The sequence below is a fragment of the Sardina pilchardus genome, chromosome 13, assembly GCF_963854185.1.
Source record: "Sardina pilchardus chromosome 13, fSarPil1.1, whole genome shotgun sequence".
Classification (NCBI taxonomy): Eukaryota; Metazoa; Chordata; class Actinopteri; order Clupeiformes; family Clupeidae; genus Sardina; species Sardina pilchardus.
Window position 1 is genome coordinate 3,691,728 of NC_085006.1, and position 20,611 is coordinate 3,712,338.

General features: G+C 46.6%; 1 protein-coding gene across 4 annotated transcripts in view; it reads left to right on the forward strand.

Annotated features, from left to right (window-relative positions):
* ryr1b (ryanodine receptor 1b (skeletal)) overlaps positions 1 to 20,611 on the forward strand; it is a 59,116-nt gene that overhangs the window by 11,396 nt on the left and 27,109 nt on the right. For all 4 annotated transcript variants that reach the window (XM_062551691.1, XM_062551692.1, XM_062551693.1 and 1 more), the window contains exons 4-62: positions 575 to 649; positions 886 to 964; positions 1,068 to 1,180; positions 1,325 to 1,424; positions 2,071 to 2,164; positions 2,394 to 2,468; positions 2,586 to 2,742; positions 2,894 to 3,058; positions 3,247 to 3,368; positions 3,546 to 3,732; positions 3,943 to 4,078; positions 4,194 to 4,289; positions 4,413 to 4,531; positions 4,612 to 4,745; positions 4,851 to 5,092; positions 5,194 to 5,386; positions 5,571 to 5,787; positions 5,979 to 6,083; positions 6,205 to 6,308; positions 6,480 to 6,563; positions 6,664 to 6,823; positions 6,959 to 7,106; positions 7,213 to 7,418; positions 7,533 to 7,707; positions 7,926 to 8,134; positions 8,240 to 8,589; positions 8,754 to 8,889; positions 9,134 to 9,294; positions 9,427 to 9,592; positions 9,695 to 9,781; positions 9,897 to 10,123; positions 10,667 to 11,111; positions 11,585 to 12,133; positions 12,252 to 12,452; positions 12,573 to 12,684; positions 12,773 to 12,916; positions 13,521 to 13,794; positions 13,971 to 14,088; positions 14,185 to 14,317; positions 14,454 to 14,548; positions 14,661 to 14,796; positions 14,963 to 15,146; positions 15,442 to 15,550; positions 15,645 to 15,765; positions 15,992 to 16,161; positions 16,314 to 16,534; positions 16,651 to 16,741; positions 16,845 to 16,985; positions 17,071 to 17,231; positions 17,363 to 17,441; positions 17,554 to 17,643; positions 17,758 to 17,898; positions 18,021 to 18,098; positions 18,216 to 18,291; positions 18,379 to 18,502; positions 18,596 to 18,711; positions 18,853 to 18,920; positions 19,098 to 19,219; positions 19,924 to 19,973. In XM_062551691.1, the coding sequence (XP_062407675.1) occupies positions 575 to 649; positions 886 to 964; positions 1,068 to 1,180; positions 1,325 to 1,424; positions 2,071 to 2,164; positions 2,394 to 2,468; positions 2,586 to 2,742; positions 2,894 to 3,058; positions 3,247 to 3,368; positions 3,546 to 3,732; positions 3,943 to 4,078; positions 4,194 to 4,289; positions 4,413 to 4,531; positions 4,612 to 4,745; positions 4,851 to 5,092; positions 5,194 to 5,386; positions 5,571 to 5,787; positions 5,979 to 6,083; positions 6,205 to 6,308; positions 6,480 to 6,563; positions 6,664 to 6,823; positions 6,959 to 7,106; positions 7,213 to 7,418; positions 7,533 to 7,707; positions 7,926 to 8,134; positions 8,240 to 8,589; positions 8,754 to 8,889; positions 9,134 to 9,294; positions 9,427 to 9,592; positions 9,695 to 9,781; positions 9,897 to 10,123; positions 10,667 to 11,111; positions 11,585 to 12,133; positions 12,252 to 12,452; positions 12,573 to 12,684; positions 12,773 to 12,916; positions 13,521 to 13,794; positions 13,971 to 14,088; positions 14,185 to 14,317; positions 14,454 to 14,548; positions 14,661 to 14,796; positions 14,963 to 15,146; positions 15,442 to 15,550; positions 15,645 to 15,765; positions 15,992 to 16,161; positions 16,314 to 16,534; positions 16,651 to 16,741; positions 16,845 to 16,985; positions 17,071 to 17,231; positions 17,363 to 17,441; positions 17,554 to 17,643; positions 17,758 to 17,898; positions 18,021 to 18,098; positions 18,216 to 18,291; positions 18,379 to 18,502; positions 18,596 to 18,711; positions 18,853 to 18,920; positions 19,098 to 19,219; positions 19,924 to 19,973 (8,971 nt within the window). The remainder of the gene's footprint in view (positions 1 to 574; positions 650 to 885; positions 965 to 1,067; positions 1,181 to 1,324; positions 1,425 to 2,070; positions 2,165 to 2,393; positions 2,469 to 2,585; positions 2,743 to 2,893; positions 3,059 to 3,246; positions 3,369 to 3,545; positions 3,733 to 3,942; positions 4,079 to 4,193; positions 4,290 to 4,412; positions 4,532 to 4,611; positions 4,746 to 4,850; positions 5,093 to 5,193; positions 5,387 to 5,570; positions 5,788 to 5,978; positions 6,084 to 6,204; positions 6,309 to 6,479; positions 6,564 to 6,663; positions 6,824 to 6,958; positions 7,107 to 7,212; positions 7,419 to 7,532; positions 7,708 to 7,925; positions 8,135 to 8,239; positions 8,590 to 8,753; positions 8,890 to 9,133; positions 9,295 to 9,426; positions 9,593 to 9,694; positions 9,782 to 9,896; positions 10,124 to 10,666; positions 11,112 to 11,584; positions 12,134 to 12,251; positions 12,453 to 12,572; positions 12,685 to 12,772; positions 12,917 to 13,520; positions 13,795 to 13,970; positions 14,089 to 14,184; positions 14,318 to 14,453; positions 14,549 to 14,660; positions 14,797 to 14,962; positions 15,147 to 15,441; positions 15,551 to 15,644; positions 15,766 to 15,991; positions 16,162 to 16,313; positions 16,535 to 16,650; positions 16,742 to 16,844; positions 16,986 to 17,070; positions 17,232 to 17,362; positions 17,442 to 17,553; positions 17,644 to 17,757; positions 17,899 to 18,020; positions 18,099 to 18,215; positions 18,292 to 18,378; positions 18,503 to 18,595; positions 18,712 to 18,852; positions 18,921 to 19,097; positions 19,220 to 19,923; positions 19,974 to 20,611) is intronic.

Below are 20,611 nucleotides of genomic sequence, written 5' to 3' on the forward strand. Positions count from 1 at the left end.
TCACTTGATGATAGTGTTAGATGGAAGTGGTGATGGTGATGATGATGATTTTGATGATACTCCCCCAATAACAGCTCTGATTAACTGTGTTTTCTCATTTATAAAACACAACTGGATATTGAGAAAAGGTAAGGGAACTCAAGGTGTGCTGTTTCACACCGGCAGACTGTGTGGTCAAACCGAGCCGGTTTGATGTGCCCTTGTGCTATTGTTTTCCATGCACTCGTCCATTTAATCTGGCGTTGCTTGTCTCGTGATACTGTAACCAAATTTGCCATTACTGCACATGAATGTTCTCCGAGGTAAAGAGATGCTGAGTCCACTCCACTGCAGGATCTCTTTGCCTTCCCATGGTGACGTGTATTTGTATTTGGTTGTTGTCACTGTTGATATGATTTTCTCCGCCATCTTCACAGAAGAAAAATGACTCCACTCCAAACATTTGGATGTTGGGTGGAGGTGGATTGGTACCACCACTGCCCTCTGGTCCCAAAACAAGGGACAGCCTGTTTCATAGACCCGTGATGACGGCAGTAGTAGTTGTAAACCCTGTTCTCTATTTTTGTTCCTTTAGTCATCGCAAGGAGGAGGCAATCGGACACTCCTTTATGGCCATGCCATCCTGCTGAGGCACTATCACTCTGCCATGGTGAGTACAGTACTGTAGCGCTCCTCATTTAGCCATGTCCTCTCCCCTCGGCCCGCAGGGACCCATCTTCTCTCTCTTGAGTGCTCTTTATGATCAGACAGACCCAGTTCATGTAGAGGTCTTGGTTTAATATGAAAAAAGTGTAATCATACCAATGTAACAGTGCTAACATTTGTGCCTAAGCTAAACATACTGTAACATCATTGTGTCTTTCTACCCCTCTTTGCAAACTGCAGTACCTCAGTTGCTTGACCACATCACGCTCACTCACAGATAAGCTGGCCTTTGATGTGGGCCTGCAGGAAGACTCCACAGGTACAGTTCTTCCATACCTAAAGAGCCCACCCTACCGGGATAAAGGTTGTCAACCAAAGGTTTGATGATTTTTGTCTGTAAAACACTGCTGTGTGTTCCCCAGGTGAGGCATGTTGGTGGACCATCCACCCTGCTTCCAAACAGAGGTCAGAGGGTGAGAAGGTCAGGGTAGGTGATGACCTCATCCTGGTCAGCGTGTCGTCCGAGAGATACCTGGTGAGCCTCAGCCAATCACATATCCACTGAGCAGCTTACTCTGCACTACAGCAATGTAGGGGGATGATGCACACAACGTTGCTGATCTATAGTGTGTGTGTGTGTGTGTGTGTGTGTGTGTGTGTCTATCACTTATCATTTCAGCATCTGTCCGTTGCCAGTGGTGACCTTATGGTGGACGCATCCTTCATGCAGACGCTCTGGAACATGAACCCAGTCTGCTCGGGGCATGAACTTGCAGAAGGTAACGTCCACTTTAGCTCTAGTCCAGTAATGTTCAGTAACGTCCACTTTAGCTCTAGTCCAGTAATGTTCAGTAACGTCCACTTTAGCTCTAGTCCAGTAACGTCCACTTTAGCTCTAGTCCAGTAATGTTCAGTAACGTCCACTTTAGCTCTAGTCCAGTAATGTTCAGTAACGTCCACTTTAGCTCTAGTCCAGTAAAGTCCACTTTAGCTCTAGTCCAGTAATGTTCAGTAACGTCCACTTTAGCTCTAGTCCAGTAATGTTCAGTAACGTCCACTTTAGCTCTAGTCCAGTAACGTCCACTTTAGCTCTAGTCCAGTAATGTTCAGTAACGTCCACTTTAGCTCTAGTCCAGTAATGTTCAGTAACGTCCACTTTAGCTCTAGTCCAGTAACGTCCACTTTAGATCTAGTCCAGTAATGTTCACTTTAGATCTAGTCCAGTTGCAGAGGGTGACGTCCACTTTAGATCTAGTCCAGTAACGTTCACTTTAGATCTAGTTCAGTAATGTTCACTTTAGATCTAGTTCAGTTGCAGAGGGTGACGTCCACTTTAGATCTGGTCCAGTTGCTAGTGCGAATGAAACTTTCTTTACCAGTGTTGTAGCCTAGCACAGTCAATGGCTGCTGTCCTTCCCTCTGTAGGTTTTGTAACAGGAGGACAGGTCCTCCGATTGTTCCATGGCCACATGGATGAGTGTTTGGCCATCCCCCCACCTGACCAAGGAGAGGAGCGCAAGTAAGTGACAGCAAGGCCCTAGTCAAAGATGTCATAGCCTTCTTGAATTTCCCCTTGGGGATCAATACAGTATCTATCTGCAGTATCTATCTGTCTATCTTGCCCTCCATTCTTACTTCTGTCTGGAACTGTGAATGGAACTCTGTTGTATTTCAGTGTTAGCACTCATTGAGTCCTGCAGGACTGGATACTGAGATCACTGCCCTCTCTTTGTGCTGTGTCTTTCTAGGATTGCTCAATATGAGGGGGGTGCTGTTTGCAGTCAGGCCCGTTCTCTCTGGAGACTGGAGCCTCTGAGAATCAGGTGAGTCCTGCTCCCCCACCCACCCTTCCAGTTGTGCCATTAACAGACTCCCCCGCCTCAGATGCTGCCATGTTTTTCTTCCGTATGCTGAATTTTGTCCCTCCTGGGCCTCTGTAGTTGGAGCGGCAGCCACATGAAGTGGGGTCAACCCTTCCGTGTGCGTCACATCACCACTGGACGCTACATGTGCCTGGATGAGGAGAAGGGCATGATGGTGTTGGACCCAGAGCGGGCAAACACAAAAATGTCTGCCTTCTGTTTCCGAGTGACAAAGGTCAAATATCTTAATTTTGCTTTGTGTCGTCATTAAACAATCAATATTGACAATATGCTTGCTATTTTTCATTTCGATCCTTCTTGTTGTTCACCGTCGCCTCATCTGTGGTTCTATCTCTCTTCTCTCTTGACCTGGTTCTCCCGAGCAGGAGAAAGTGGAAGTAGCAAAGAAGCGTGACGTTGAGGGCATGGGAACGCCGGAGATCAAGTATGGCGAGTCTTTGTGCTTTATGCAGCACGTGTCCACAGGACTGTGGCTCACATACGCTGCCCTGGACGCCAAAGCTGCCCGTCTGGGAAACCTCCAGAGAAGGGTAAGGCACCAGGCTGAGGCTGTCCGTTATCCACTAAGTACCTGATGTCATTAAGTATTCATGCATCTCCTTAGCATAACGGTATTGTCAGTGTTGCTTTTGCTCCCAAATTGTTGGCTAAATGTGTTTTTATCCACTCTATTTATCTGTTTTATTGATCTCTTACCTCTTTTTTCCCTCATTTCCAGGCTATACTGCACCAGGAAGGTCATATGGACGACGCAGTGTCTTTGTCTCGATCTCAAGTAGAGGAGTCTCAGGCTTCTAGAATGATCTACAGCACTATAGGCCTCTTTAGAGTCTTCAACAAGTAGGACATACAAACATTCAACATGTTTTAAAATGGTCACACTGTTGTTGTAATTGTGTATTATAATGTTCTGTGGGTGTTTTTGGGGCTTTAAAAAGCAGTAAATTATGTTCAAGCAGTGTTGGTGTTTTATTGTGTGGTAATGGGAGTCTGTCATGTTCCCTTTCCTCCTCGTAGGGGTTTGGACTCTCTCAGTGGGAAGAACAAATCCCCTGGCAGCGTGTCCCTGCCGCTGGACGCCGTCATCCTCTCCCTGCAGGACCTCATCTTCTACTTCCACCCTCCTGATGAAGAGCTGGAGCACGAGGAGAAACAGACCAAACTGCGCTCGCTCCGCAACCGCCAGAATCTCTTCCAAGAAGAGGTGCTTTATTGATCATTCAATTCCATTTATACACTCGACTAGACTGACTTCTCAAAGGAAAATCTAGAATGTGTGTGGATGATTCAGCAGACAGTCAAAACAGGAACTGACGCAGAGACTTGCTTTGTTCAATTAATCATTCATCCCCTGTGAATTCCTATACCAAATGCCTTTGCACCTGTTGTAACCATCCTTGTCTGATTTGGTTAGGGTATGATCACCATTGTCCTGGAATGTATCGACCGTTTGAATGTGTACAACACTGCTGCCCACTTCTCTGAGTTTGCTGGTGAAGAGGCTGCAGAGTCATGGAAGGAGATTGTCAACTTGCTGTATGAGCTGCTGGGTGCGTTACTGTGTATTCCTCTAATGGGCTTTTCTCCCATTTGCATTCTAAAATGCAGTCCCCGTGGCTCTGTAGTGTTTGTTTAATCTCAATGAATTTCTCCTCTGACCCATAGCCTCTTTGATCAGAGGAAACCGTTCAAACTGTGCCCTGTTTTGCGATAATCTGGACTGGCTGGTTAGCAAACTGGATCGCCTTGAAGCTTCCTCTGGTAATCCTACTATTTCCTCAATAGTCCCTAGCTGTTCCACTTCTGAAATCCTGACAGCTGATGTCTCTCTTTTGTGAAAACTCACACTTGACTGAGTTTGTTCTATTTGTTTTTGGTTGTCAGGTATTTTGGAGGTGTTGTATTGCATTCTGATTGAGAGTCCTGAAGTTCTGAACATAATCCAGGAGAACCACATCAAGTCAATCATCTCTCTCCTGGACAAACATGGTCGCAATCATAAGGTCAGAGGATGACACATAACTCTTCATTATAAACACTGACTATACCCAGCCCATCTCACACCCCTTCTGTTTACCTTCAGGTTCTGGATGTGTTACGCTCTCTGTGTGTGTGTAACGGTGTAGCTGTGAGGTCCAATCAGAACCTCATCACAGAAAATCTGCTTCCTGGTCGTGACTTGCTGCTGCAGACCAACATAGTTAATTATGTAACCAGGTGAAGCACTTCATATTTCTCCATACAGTTTCGCCTCAGTCTTTTGGGATGTCCTTGTTTCATAAGCACCACATGAGCTTATTGTCCTCTCCTCTGCTTCCTCAGTGTTCGACCCAACATTTTCCTGGGGACGTGTGAGGGATCCACCCAATATAAGAAGTGGTACTTTGAGGTGATGGTGGACTACGTGGAGTCCTTTGTGACTGCACAGTCCTCCCACCTGCGCGTGGGCTGGGCCATGACTGAGGGCTATAGCCCTTACCCTGGTGGTGGAGAAGGCTGGGGAGGCAATGGAGTTGGAGATGATCTTTACTCTTATGGCTTTGATGGCATACATCTGTGGTCTGGTAGGTGTGGTGTTGAAGTAGCTGGCATTGGATGCTAGTTACTACTTTAGATGATGTTGGTGCTAGGTTGGCATTGGCTAACCCATTTCCTTTCCCTCCAGGACATGTCGCTCGCCAGGTGGCATCACCTGGACAGCACACGCTGGCAGCCGATGACGTGATCAGCTGCTGTCTGGACCTGTGTGTTCCAAGCATCTCCTTCCGCATCAACGGCCATCCTGTGCAGGGCATGTTTGAGAACTTCAACCTGGATGGCCTCTTCTTCCCAGTCATCAGCTTCTCAGCGGGAGTCAAGTAAATTCTTTGGACTTCTATTTATCTAATGGGCTCATGTCTGAAAGAGTGACTGTTAGTGGGTCTCAGTACTGTACTGACAGGTCATTAGTGGCTGAGTTGGACTCACACTGGGATACTGCACTATTGCATGTGGAGCACTGCTCCATGGTCCTCACTGATCAGGGTGTCCTTCCAACCACAGGGCACGCTTCCTTTTGGGTGGCCGTCATGGGGACTTCAAGTTCCTGCCTCCCCCAGGATATGCCCCGTGCTACGAAGCCCTGCTTCCCAAAGAGAGGATGCGCATTGAGCCCATTAAAGAGTACAAGCACGACTTTGAAGGGGTGCGCAACCTGCTGGGCCCAACACAGTCCCTCTCCCACACCTCCTTCACTCCATGTCCAGTGGACACTGCCCAGGTACCAACATCAGCCACTGACATCATCGTTGCCGTCTGAAATCATTCTCAGAACTTTTTAAGGATGTGTGCTTTTTAGATTAGTTGTATCATTTCACTGCATGATGTAACTCAGACAGATTTCAGCAATGCATACTGAATATATGACATGTATGCTGTATATTGTATACTAAGCACATCCACTTCTTTCAGATTGTGTTACCTCCTCACCTGGAGCGAATCCGGGAGAAGCTGGCTGAGAACATCCATGAGCTCTGGGCAGTGACGCGCATTGAGCAGGGCTGGACTTATGGAGTGGTGAGTAGTTGATCTACTGTAATGTACTGTATACATTTTCAACTGTTCTATGATTCAAAGCTCCTGTACTGGTGGCCATCAGGTTTGAAACTAATTGCTATTCTGATCTTCTCCTGCTCAGTTCAGGGATGATAATAAGAAGCTACACCCCTGTCTGGTGGATTTCCAGAGTTTGCCAGAGCCAGAACGGAACTACAACCTCCAGATGTCTGGAGAAACTCTCAAGTGAGTGAAATGCTGATCAGTGCTGCCATGTTTAATGTGTAACTTCATCATTTCCCTCTTCTAAAGTTCCATTGAAGTGTGATCTCTAGTTTCAATCTCTAGTCTAATCCTCTGTTTGCTCTGCATCGTTCTGGTCGTGGTCACTGTTTGAATGTGTCTTCTTTTGAACAGAACACTACTTGCTCTGGGCTGCCACGTAGGCATGGGGGATGAAAAAGCAGAGGAGAATCTGAAGAAGATCAAGCTTCCAAAAACGTAGGTGTTTGAAGCTTACAGTCATTAACCTCTCGCATGAGACAGGTCTCCTGAGGACGTCCGCATCACTTCTGTTGCTTTCTCTCTCACTGCTTCACAGTTACGTGATGACAAATGGATTCAAGCCTGGCCCACTAGACCTGGGTCACGTCAAACTGACCCCCAATCAGAACCAGCTGGTAGAGAAGCTAGCAGAAAATGGACACAATGTTTGGGCGAGGGACCGTGTGAGGCAGGGTTGGACCTACAGCATAGTCCAGGTATTTGCCACTTTGGTACCACTCTGCAACGTTGACAATGTGGGCATATTACTTGAAGCATGAAATCATTTTAAACAATTCATATTGTTAAACAGATTATGACCTTGAATGTAACCAACTGTGATCTGTTTGAAGGACATCATGAATAAGCGTAACCCTCGTCTGGTGCCTTACAACCTGCTGGACGAGAGAACTAAGAAAACCAACCGGGACAGTGTGAACAATGCAGTCCGCACTCTCATTGGATACGGATACAACATTGAGCCGCCTGACCAGGAGAGCAGTACGTGTACAGTTTGATATCGCACATCATGTTTATCTTTTAATGATGCACAGTGTATTCTCTGGACTGGTTCAGTGCATTTCACGATGTCCCAAATCTCTTGCAGCCGGTCATGGAATTGATAACTCTCGTGGAGATAAGGTGCGCATCTTCCGTGCCGAAAAAAACTACGTGGCGACCCAGGGCAAATGGTACTTTGAGTTTGAGGCGGTGACCACGGGGGAGATGAGAGTCGGCTGGGCCAGACCCAACGTGCGGGCGGACACGGACCTGGGGGCAGACGAGCTGGCCTATGTCTTCAATGGAAGCAGAGTTAGTGTTTCACCCTCACAGATCAAACATCTCAATCCCTCTTCTAATGCTTTAACCTGCTAGAGCGCCACATGTGACAACCTGTAACTCCTGCTTCATCTGTCTTACTCCCAGGCTCAGAAGTGGCACATCGGAAATGAGTCGTTTGGTCGCCAGTGGCAATCTGGCGACGTGGTTGGTTGTATGATCGACCTGGTGGAGATGAACATCATGTTCACACTGAATGGGGAAATGCTTATGTCTGACTCTGGCTCTGAGATGGCCTTTAAAGACATAGAAGTTGGAGAGGGTAAGAGATATGTTGAGTAGGCTAAAGGCTACACTGTTAGTAAACTGTACATTCAAATGGGAAAGCATAGAAACGTGTGCACCACATAAAAGCTCCTCTTTGGAGGTTGAGAAGTAAAGGTAAAAAAGCTAGAACATGAAGAAGAAGACAAATTACAATCTTGCAAAACAACATTTTTGTTCTGTGATCATATTTGAACTGTGTAATGTCTTTTGTAGGCTTCATTCCTGTCTGTACACTGGGCTTGTCCCAGGTGGGCCGCATCAACCTCGGTCAGAATGTTAGCAGTCTGCGCTACTTCACCATTTGTGGTCTTCAGGAGGGCTTTGAGCCCTTTGCCATCAACATGAAGAGAGACATCACCATGTGGTTCAGCAAGAGCCTGCCTCAGTTTGTGCCTGTTCCCGCTGATCATAACCACATAGAGGTACAGTACAGCGTGCAGTGCATCCTCTGCTAGCTGCTCTCAAAACCGAGATACAGAGCACGTGTCCTATCTCTCCCTCTCTCTCTCTGTTCTCTGTTCTTTTAGGTGTCGAGCGTAGATGGCACAGTAGACAGTGCCCCCTGTCTGAAGGTGACTCACAAGACCTTTGGCTCCCAGAACGCCAACACTGACATGATGTTCTTCAGACTGAGCATGCCCGTGGAGTTCCACGAGATCTTCAAGGTGCCAGCTGGCACCACGCCTCTTACCCGAGCCCTCACCATTCCCGAGGATGAGGTGCTGGAGATCGACCCCGACTCCGAGTACGAGCTTCTGAAGAAGTCAGCCAGTCGGAAGGAACAGGATGAGAAAGACAAGGAGGCGTCAGTCCCCAAGGACTCGGCCAGTGTCAAGGAGAAGGAGGACACTGTCTCAGAGAAAGGAAAGAAGAAAGGGTGAGCAAAGCGCCAGTGGCAGCCATGTCAGGATTAGGGCTTTAGAAAAGTTAGGAGACAACTGTCTGTCAGTCACTTTTGTAGCTATATTCTATCTGGTGTTGCTACTGGAGTCAGATATTTTCTCTAATTTCCTGTGTTGTGTGCACTGCCCTGTGCTCCAGTTTCTTGTTCAAGGCAAAGAAAGCTGCTATGAACACGGCAGCACCTCCTGCCCCTCCACCAACTGTGCCCCGATTGGTGGAGGATGTGGTCCCTGATGAGCGAGACGACCCAGAAATCATCCAAAACACCACCACTGTGAGTTCCCAACGTCTGCCTGGGTGTGCGGCCTCCTCTAATCTAGTCTGAACATCTCTGTTTACTCTGATCATAATCTACTTAGTCTCATTTGTTCGTCACTTTTACATGCAATGTGCATGTCAAAAATGTAGAGGCTGAGAATGGGTTATGAAGGTTATTTCTGACACTTTCTGAGACTACTTTATTCGAGTAAGGGTCTTAGCAAAACCTAGTGACTGTTGCCCTCTCTGTCTGTTCCCAGTACTACTATTCCGTGCGCGTGTTTGCTGGCCAGGAGCCCAGTGGCGTGTGGGTGGGCTGGGTCACCCCTGACTTCCATATGTATGACCTCAACTTTGACCTCAGCAAAGTGCGCAACGTCACTGTGACAGTTGGAGACGATAAGGGCAACATTCATGACAGGTGAGGTGAAGAAATGGTTTCATGTGTTTTGGGATTTTTTTAGATGCTCTCATGAGCGTACATCATGAGAAATTGCATACATTGTTCTCAGTATAAGTATCAGCACTCTCTTTTGCTTTTTTCCCCTTTTAGTATGAAGCGCAGTAACTGCTACATGGTATGGGGAGGGGAATTTGGGAGCAGCAACCAGCAAACTCGTTTTAGCCAAGAAGACCTAGTCATTGGCTGCCTGGTTGACCTGGCAACAGGTCTCATGACTTTCACAGGCAATGGTAAAGAGATCAACACCTTCTACCAGGTGAGCATGTGAATGCTTTTCAAGGTAGGATGAGATTGTTTTGATGTTTTATCTTTCTATATTTACTTTACTCATCTTGCATTTTATGTTTTTATGTTTAAGGTGGAACCAAACACCAAACTGTTCCCAGCAGTGTTTTCTGTGCCTTCGAGCCAAAACATGCTGCAGATTGAGCTTGGCAAGCTGAAGGTGTTCACCTTTTCAGTGTCAAATTGAAATGGATCTCTTATTAAATGCATATTTTCAAAAAGATTATTTACCGTCATTCAAGTTTTCAGTAACACCTCTTCTTTTGTGGCTTTAGAACATCATGCCCATCTCGGCGGCCATGTTCCGCAGCGATCGCAGGAACCCCGTGCCTCAGTGTCCTCCTCGGCTCATTGTGGAGATGCTGACGCCGGTCATCTGGAGTCGCATGCCCAACCACTTCCTGAAGCCCGAGGTGGCGCGCGTGAGCGAGCGCATGGGCTGGATGGTGGAGTGCACCGAGCCCCTCACCATGATGGCCCTGCATATCCCCGAGGAGAACAGGTCCGAACCAGTCCCAACCAGTCCCAACCAGTCGCTAGGCTCCCATTAAGGCCAATCTATGTGACGCTGTAGGCTTCCATAGTACTGCGTCAGCAAAACATCAGAATATACCTACCGGTAGTTTCTATAACAACTGGTACATTAATGTTACAGATCAGCACAAACAGACACACACCTTGACCACAGCTACACATAACAGACCTCAAACGCATGCAAAACTCAGTAGAACTTCCCATTAGTGTGTGTGACAACGGCTTTGCCGTTTCAAATAAATGTTGTAGCTTTAAAATCATATTTTGTCACTTGGACCATAATTTGACCTTTAGAGGAACCATACTGTACATAGGTAATGGAACATGGATTATGATGGATTATGAATCATTGTATGAAGTCTCTATTGGTCATCAAGAAGTGAATTAAACTTTATTTTGCAAATCAATGTCAATATGATGTTGATATTAGTTCATAGTGTCATAAAATGCACCCTCTTGATCTTGAACATGTAACTGAGTATCTCCAAATTCTTGCTGCTGTTGCGTGTAGGTGTATAGATATCTTGGAGCTGTCGGAGCGGCTGGACCTGTTGAAGTTCCACTACCACACGCTCATGCTGTACTGCGCCGTGTGCGCTCTGGGGAACAACCGCGTGGCCCACGCGCTCTGCAGCCACGTGGACGAGTCCCAGCTCTTCTACGCCATCGAGAACACCTACCTGCCGGGGCCTCTGCGCAGTGGCTACTACGACCTGTTGATCAGCACCCACCTGGAGTCGGCCAAGCGTAATCGCCTGGGCACCAACAGGGAGTTCATCGTGCCCATGACCCAGGAGACCCTCAGCATTACTCTGTACCCAAGCGAGGACAAGTCCCACGCGCTGCCTGGCGTAGGCCTCACCACCTGTCTCAGGCCAAAGCTGCACTTCTCCGACATCAACTTTGTGGGCACCAACCCAGACATCTACACCCTCAGTCCTGTCTTCCCTTTACAGGTATGTGTATTTTAGAAGATTTGTCCAAAGACACGTATTTTTATCTCATCTGGATTTCCTGTGTTTTGGCTTCTTTTCAAGAGATGTGGGGAAAGGGAGCTGGCCTTTGTTTGGACAGATGGCCCATTGACAGTTATCAGTGACAGTGGGAGGGGACAGTTATAGGTGTGACCCACCCATCTAATCTGTATTCACCTGAAAGATCACTTAGCTGTGGAGAAATCAAACTTATTTGTTTTTCCAATTAGTTGTGAAACCACCAAATATTTCTGAATGTTTTTTTTTTCACTTTTATGGAATCAGTACTTATGTTTACAAGACGCAGACTTCAAAAGTCATTCTTATTGTGAGACTACTGTAGATGTGCATACTGTTAGATTTCATTCTGTCTGAGAGTATCTAACTATTCTTGTCTGTAAACACACTACTTTGATTTCATTTGCATGATGCATTGCTTTTGATTGTGTGTACAGGACCTTAAGACCAGGGCCCTGAGCATGCTTACAGAGGCTGTGACTGATGGCAGTCAGGCCATGCGTGATCCTGTGGGCGGGAGCGTGGAGTTCCACTTCGTCCCCATCCTGAAGCTGATCAGCACTCTGCTCATCATGGGCATCTTCAATAACGAGGACACCATGCACATCCTCAAGATGATCGACCCCAGTGTCTTCGGCCCAAATGCGGAGGAAGAGGAGGAGGCGGCCGAAGAGGAGGGAGAGACCAAGGAGGAGGGTGAGGAGGCCAAAGAGGAGGAGGAGACTGCGGCAGCTGAAGATCAGGTGGATGAAGGGGTCGGTGAAGAGGAGGAGGAGGAGGAGGCCGAGCTGAAGGACTTGGACAAGGAGGAGGAGGAAGAGGAGGAGAAGGCAGGGGAGGCGGGAGGTGGAGAAAAGGTAGATAGAGAGAAGGCAGAGGAAGAGAAGGAAGTGGAGGACACTGGAGAGGCGGAGCCAAAGGAGGAGGAGGAGTGTCCTGAGGAGGGACTTCTTCAAATGACATTACCGGAGTCTGTCAAACTGCAGGTGTGGTTTCTCCATCACCAATGAAATGGCTTTTTAAAAATATACATATATTTCAGCATGTGATAGGAGCTCTTACTGTGTCCGTTACTCATGGCATCTCTCTTTGTCTGTGGTGCAGATGTGCACCCTGCTGGAGTACTTCTGTGACTGTGAGCTCAGACACAGGGTGGAGGCCATTGTGGCATTCTCTGATCAGTTTGTGCACAACGTGCAGTCCAACCAGCGGGAGCGCTACAACGAGCTCATGAGGGCGTTCACCATGTCTGCCGCCGAGACCGCTCGCAAGACGCGCGAATTCCGCTCCCCCCCACAGGAGCAGGTGCAGCACACTCTTCTGGTTCCCTTTTCCATATGATACAGTTCCCACAAAGGTCAAACATATGCAGTATGCCATGCGTTACTTATGAGCTGCGATGGTCTTTTCTGTCTTTGTTTCCAGGTGATCCTGTTGACCAATTTCAAGCATGGTCCAGAGGAAGAGGAGTGCCCTGTCCCAGACGATTTTCGGGAAAGTCTTCAGGAGTTCCACAATGACCTGCTAGCCCACTGTGGTCAGTCCCACGACACATTGAGCGCTCCCGTCTCTGTACAACATCCACTGATTACCCAGAGGATTAACCTTCTCTCCATCTGCCACAGGTGTGCACGTGGAGGAGGAGGAGGAGGAGGAGGAGGTGGACACCTCCCTGAGCGGGAGGCTCCTGAGTCTGCTGGAGAAGGTGAAGAGCTTGCGCAAGAAGGACGAAGTGGTGGAGGAAGAACCGGAGGAGGAGCCCAAACCCAGTCAGTAATCAAGCAGTGTTTCACTATATGCACTCCATACAGTACGCCATCCGTCACTTACAGAACAGCATGCCTGAACATGCGTCTTATTAGAACATAAGGATCAAGTCTCATGCAGTCATCAATCATTCCACAGGCCTCGATGAGATATACTCACTCCTCATGGCCTGCATTTCACTATTCATTTGGATAAACACCCTATAGATCCAGCTGAAAGTAAGGCCTGTAGAGCACAACACTGCGAAATGACACTTTGGGCAAGAACAGGTGGCATTCTGATCTAATCATCCTTGATTAGAGCTTTTTAATTGCCTGCCTTCCAAAATGATACTTCCCCCACCTTTTTCTTTCCTCTTCTGGAATCCAGGTGTGAGCATTCTGTCTGCATTTTCTCTCTACAGACTCGCAGGGCATCAATAAAAAGAAAACTTCTGTGTGTAATAATACAAAGCCTGTATGAAATACTGGCTGCATGCCAGACCCACAGGACATTTGCATTTAGCCACTGTTGATCCATACTGTAAGCTGCCCGTGTATATAATGTACGTGGGGGCCAGGCGAGGTCATGTCCAGGTGATGGATGTCTCTGCGTTGCTCCCGACAGGCACTCTCCAGGAGCTCATCTCTCACACCATGATCCACTGGGTGCAGGAGTCCTTCATCCAGAACCCCGAGCTGGTGCGGCAAATGTTCAGCCTGCTGCACCGGCAGTACGACGGCCTCGGGGAGCTGATCCGCGCCCTGCCCAAGGCCTACGTCATCAACGCCGTCTCCGTGCAGGACACCATGGAGCTGCTGGAGTGCCTGGGCCAGATCCGCTCCCTGCTCATCGTCCAGATGGGCCCCGAAGAGGAGAGACTCATGATTCAGAGCATTGGGTCAGTGGTCACGGAGGTGTGGATAGTTGAGAATGCCTCACTGACATGAAATGTGTCTGTGGAAAATGTTGGTAGGCATGTTAGCGTTATAGTGGTTGTACAGAGTCAGACCAAATGTTTCATACTGGTTGTACAAAGCTCATGCTGAATCTCTGTCACCTTCTCTTCATTTTCAGAAACATCATGAACAACAAGGTGTTCTACCAACACCCTAACCTGATGAGAGCTTTGGGAATGCATGAAACCGTCATGGAAGTCATGGTCAATGTGCTAGGAGGTGGTGGAGACTCAAAGGTTAGCTCACTCATGTTGCTTGTTGAGTTTTGGCTGTTGTTGTGTGTTATTTCAGTGAATACTCACCTCCTCCTTCTGTCTCCCTGGCTATAACAGGAGATTCGATTCCCTCAAATGGTGACCAACTGCTGTCGTTTCCTGTGCTACTTCTGTCGCATTAGCCGTCAGAACCAGCGCTCCATGTTCGACCACCTCTCTTACCTGCTGCAGAACAGTGGCATCGGCTTAGGTGAGGAGCATAGTGACAGGCAACACAATATGGCGGCACAGATTAGTGGGGAGGGGATGGGTGAGAGTCAAAGAGAATTTACTACCCATTGTGATCATCAGCAACTCTCTTCAAACCTCTCCTCTTGTGTTATCAGGCATGCGTGGATCCACGCCCCTGGATGTGGCTGCTGCATCATGTATTGACAACAATGAACTGGCCTTGGCTTTGCAGGAGCAAGACTTGGAAATGGTCAGTCACAGTACTACAGATGCGCCTTGAAATGCATTCACCTATCGATTTAAAAATATTTACAATCTAACTATGATGTTTCCTTAAATGTCTCCTCATGTGTACTTTGTAGGTTGTGACATACCTGGCTGGTTGCGGCTTGCAGAGCTGTCCCATGTTGTTGTCTAAAGGCTACCCTGATATTGGCTGGAATCCTGTTGGTGGAGAGAGATACTTGGACTTCTTGCGTTTCGCTGTCTTTGTCAATGGTCAGTAAACTACAGGAAATACTCTAAATCAAGTAGTTTGAATGGGTTACTGTAAGTGTTTTGCACTTTTCCAAAACTGCTGGAGCATTATCACAAAGTACTGAAACTCTTTATGGCCCATAGAAAGCAGTGTTGATGAAGCAGACTGCCTGTTTGTGTCCCGTAGGAGAGAGCGTGGAGGAGAACGCCAATGTGGTGGTCCGACTCCTCATCCGCCGGCCTGAGTGCTTCGGCCCGGCCCTGAGAGGTGAGGGTGGTGCTGGCCTGCTGGCGGCCATTGAAGAGGCCATCAAGATCTCTGAGGATCCGGCCAGGGATGGACCCACCATCAAGAAAGACAGGCGCTTCATGTAAGAGACGTTTTCAAAATATGTTTGGGGAGTGGGTAAGGTAGCTACCCTGACTGTTAGATTTATCATTTGGTGTGAAAGGTTTTTGTGCTAATGTTGACAGGTTAATTTGGTATGGGACAGTGAGGACTGTCAGTATGGGACTGTCATTGTAAGCTACAGCTCAGTTCATCTGCTTGGATTGTTGACTATTTCACAGAGCAAGGCACACCTACAGTACTTGCAAAATGTGTCTGTAGTTTGTTGTGTTTGTAAATGTGCCCCACTGTTCTTGTCTTGTTTTCTGCTCTGACAGGTTTGGTGGTGAACAGCTGGAGGAGAACAGGGTGCACCTGGGAAACGCCATCATGTCTTTCTACTCCGCTCTGATTGACCTGCTGGGGCGCTGTGCTCCAGAGATGCACGTAAGTCCATCTAGAATGTAGAGGTCAGGTTGACTGACCTGATGTCTGAGAGCTCTCAGTGACATGTTGACTGATGGTCGTTTGTGCCCCACAGTTAATTCAGTCGGCCAAAGGTGAAGCTCTGAGGATCAGGGCAATTCTGAGGTCTCTGGTTCCCATTGAAGACCTTGTTGGAGTTATCAGTCTGTCTGTCCAGATCCCCACGTTCGGAAAAGGTGAGTAGTATAGAGTGTACTTATGACCACCGCTGCAGCACATGCCTGTAAGACTGGCACTTTCAGTTTCAGGAGTAGGACATTTATTTTCTTGGAATAGTAAATAGCAAGTCAGCGCCATACTACTATGCGGTATACTGTATCTAGTTCATAAACTGATTTTGATTGACGCCTACTGTATGTGCCCCATTCATCTTCATGTGTACCTCAAATTCTTGTGGTCCAGAGGGTCAGATTGTGGAGCCAAAGATGTCAGCCAGTTTTGTGCCAGACCACAAGGCATCCATGGTGCTGTTCCTGGACAGAGTCTATGGCATCGAAAACCAGGACTTCCTGTTGCACGTCCTGGAAGTCGGCTTCCTGCCTGATATGAGGGCCTGTGCTTCACTAGACACGGCAAGTCTGGTTGAACTCAAAAACCGAAGCTTAGACTGTCCATTAATATACCAGATTATTTTAGTGTACTTAAAGTCATTTATCAGACGCTCAGAGTGCCTGGTCTATTCTGAGTCGTGTTCTGAGTACTGCACTCTCCATGTCCTTCGCAGGCTGCATTCAGCACCACGGAGATGGCTTTGGCCCTGAACCGTTACCTGTGCTCAGCTGTGCTGCCCCTCCTCACCAAGTGTGCCCCACTCTTTGCGGGCACTGACCACCGTGCCATCATGATCGACTCCATGCTGCACACCATCTACAGGCTGTCCCGAGGCCGCGCCCTCACCAAGGCCCAGAGGGACGTCATCGAGGACTGCCTCATGTCCCTCTGCAAGTCAGTGGCTCGTAGTTTATTAGGAGAATGAGAGTACACTTGAAGCTGATTACATCTCTGCTCATTTCACCAATTGCTTTGAGGGCTCATATAACTTCTGTCCAACCCTTCCACAGATACCTACGGCCATCAATGCTACAGCACTTGTTGAGGAGATTGGTATTTGATGTTCCCATCCTTAATGAGTACGCTAAAATGCCCCTTAAGGTATGTTAGAGCAGTAACGTCCTTTAACTGCTCTTCATTAAAATGTGAATCAAATCTCATTCCTGTGTTTGTCCTTAATTCTACTGTTTTGTTTTGTCCGTAGCTGCTGACCAATCACTACGAGCGCTGCTGGAAGTATTACTGCCTGCCAAACGGATGGGCCAATTTCGGCGTCACCTCTGAGGAGGAGCTGCATCTCTCTCGCAAGCTTTTCTGGGGCATCTTTGAGTCCCTAGCACACAAGGTGAGATTCAGTCAACTGACCATTTTACAAACGAACACTGTTTTGGTATACCTGTTTCATGAATTTGATTTCCTCCTCTCGTTAGAAATTTGATGCGGAGCTCTTTAAGATCGCCATGCCCTGCATTTGTGCCATTGGTGGCGCCATCCCTCCAGACTATGTGGACGCTGCCTACTCTCACACTGAGAAGAAGGCGTCCGTTGATGCCGAGGGCAACTTTGATCCTCGGCCAATGGAGACCACAAAGTGAGTATGGGTTGAAGACTAGATCAACAACCGTGATACCAGCCACGGATCATTTACATATAGATTGAATCGTATGTGGCTCATAATATCATGCGTGGAGAACTGATTTCATTATTTTGAAATGATTGCAGCACCATAATACCAGAGAGGCTGGACGCCTTCATCAACAAATTTGCTGAACATACTCATGACAAGTGGGCCTTTGAGAAGGTGAGAAACAATAAAGAATTTATTTTCTGCAAAATGACTTTGTAACTGAATATTGTGGCCTAGTGATAAAGTCTGCAATGTTTATTGTCTTTTTAATTTTTTTGTCTATCAGGCTCAAAATAACTGGAGTTATGGTGAGGTGTTGGATGAAAATGCCAAGACACATCCTATGTTGCGACCTTACAAGACGTTCTCTGAGAAGGTACGCATACCTACTTTTCTATTCTAGTTTAAAAAAATATATTATTAAAAAATATATATTTCACAAATATTATTTGAGAAATTGCATCCAATTGTGGTGTCATATGATTGTCAGGATAAAGAGATCTACCGCTGGCCCATCAAAGAGTCCGTTAAAGCTATGCTTGCGTGGGAGTGGACAATAGAGAAGGCCAGGGAGGGTGAGGAGGAGGTGGAGAAGAAAGCCTCCACCAGGAAGGTGTCCCATACAGCACAGGTACCATTTAGAATCTCAACAGTGGCCTGACAAGTACAACAATAAGACATATTGTGCAGTGCATTTGGATTATGTGTTTTAAACTCAATTTTTTTTTTTAATTACCCTGATTATTTTTACAGGCAACCTATGACCCCAGCCATGGATACAACCCACAGCCTATAGATTTACTTGGCATGGCACTCTCCAGGGAACTTCAGGTAATGCAAATTCCATATGTGTATCCCAGAAAAACTTTGGAGAACTTTATGTGGAGGGAATCAAAATGTGACCATGAGTACACTTGTCTAAGCCCGTCTCTTTTGGTGCCTCTGTAGTCCATGGCTGAGCAGTTGGCTGAGAACTATCACAACACCTGGGGCAGAAAGAAGAAAATGGAACTCCAAGCCAAAGGTCAGTGGACAAATGGACAAATGACAAATGGTTGTACACACTGGTATGAATTGGTTCAGTTTGAGTAAAGGAGTTGGATTTGTTTAGGGGGTGGCAGCCATCCTCTGCTTGTGCCTTATGATACCCTGACGGCCAAGGAGAAAGCCCGCGATCGTGAGAAGGCCCAGGATCTGCTCAAGTTCCTTCAGCTCAATGGCTATGCTGTCACCAGGTAACTTAAGAATGTACTTGGAGAAAACCTATAACATGGGTCATACTGTACATACACTCCCTCACCATCCGTATGTCATTGTTTTGTTTGCAGAGGTTTGAAAGACATGGAGCAGGAGATCTCTTCTATTGAGAAACGCTTTGTCTATGGTTTTCTGCAGAAGCTTCTGAAATGGATGGAAATTGCCCAAGAGTTTATTGCTCATTTAGGTACAGTTTAGTTGGTTTATTTTTTAATCATTTCTTTTCTCTCTACTTCTCTACTCCATCTTAACTCTGGGAACAGTGCACAGTGCACAATATGTGATCCCAAAATCAGGTTTGTTGATTTGTTCCATTTCTCTTTTTCAGAGGCTGTCGTGAGCAGTGGCAGAGTGGAGAAATCACCCCATGAACAGGAGATCAAATTCTTTGCAAAGGTGTGATTGGGCCTGAATAACCCTTCCATTTATATGCCAAAGTATACACTTTTTAACCAGAACCACATTCATCCTGTTCAATCCTGTTTTTCTGCCTCAGGTAGAAACATGTCTTGTTGAATCCACCTACCTATTGACACATTTGGGATTCTAAGCTTCTCTTTGCTGCTCCTCTAGATCCTGTTGCCTTTAGTCAACCAGTACTTTAAGAACCACTGCCTCTACTTCCTCTCCACCCCTGCCAAGATCCTTGGCAGCGGAGGTCATGCCTCTAACAAAGAGAAAGAGATGATTGCCAGGTAACTGTTTTGTCACCTTTTTCATCCATCTGTAGCAGTCTATTTCACATGGGTATTAGTATTAAAATGTGTTGCAATGGTTTAGGTGATATGATTTGACTAGTATACAAGTATCTGTGATACATTTGATAAAATGTGTTTTCTAGTTTATGTCAAATTATTTTATGATGTTACCTTTTGTCTGGCTTTCATAGACAGAATATACTATGTCTCATGAAATCATTCTTTGCTCTCAGTTTAGTGCATAACATTTCATTTTTTTATAATTATTATTATTTTATGAGCAAAATGTAGCATGTAATTATTATGTAAATTGTTCTTGCTTTTATTGTCAATAATGTATTTTTCCGAAGACGGTAGTATGCATTCTGTCTATGAAAAGGAATGGTTGATGGCAACTCATAGGTTTTGACCAGTTATGCTGATATTTTCCAAGAGCCAGTTCCTCTGTTGAAAGTGAAATCTTGTCCGAAGCTGAATGCCCTCTATCCTGTCCAGTCCTCCTCCTGTAACTCTCTCCCCAAGACCTCCTCCTCATGTCTCTCCATCAGACTCTCTCCCTTGCTCCTCTTTGACTAGACCTCTGGTTTTACTTTCTCCTCTTCCCTGGCCTGAATTTCACCCCTACCCTTTTTCCATTCCTCCCCTCTCCTCCTCCCTCCCCTTGTCCTCCTCCTGCCACTCCTCCTCCTGGTCCTCCTCAGTATCTTCTGTAAGTTGGCTGCTCTGGTGAGGCACAGAGTTAACCTTTTTGGTAAGAGACCTGCATGGGTGGCTGATGCCAGTGCTTTTCCTTTGGCATCGCTCTGCTCTCTTTTGGTTTCCTTTGCTCTCCTCTCCTCTCCTCTCCACTTCTCTCCTCTCCACTTCTCTCCTTCCCTTTTCATCTGAATGTCTACTCTCTTGTGTCCTCTCACTCACACGCTGACTCTCTGTGCCTTTGCCTTGCTTTTTTGCAGTGTCTTGTACTCTTGCTTTTTTCACAGAGTGCAAATCTCCTGAAATGTGATCACGCTAATAGATATGATGCGTTTGATGCTAATACGATAATGATGATCAGAAAGAGTCATTTCATATACAGTATTATTATTAGTACATTTTTGCTCATGTAGCCTACTAAAGTTACAAAACTTGAAAAAGGCTTCAGTCTGAACCTGGCATGGGAAAAAGAGTGTGCGGTCTCTTTCAGTTTATCTAAGGCCTACTAAAGCCCAACGCAGGCATGCCTTAAGTTGCTGCTATAGTGTTCCCCACACTGATGCAAAAATAATTGACTGAGATGGAAAAGAAGTAAAAAATATATATTATTACAGTAATGTGGGAAAGAATAATGCTATCTTATTTTCATGGGTATACTCCAAGGCATGATTTGCCAGGAGGAAACAAATCCAA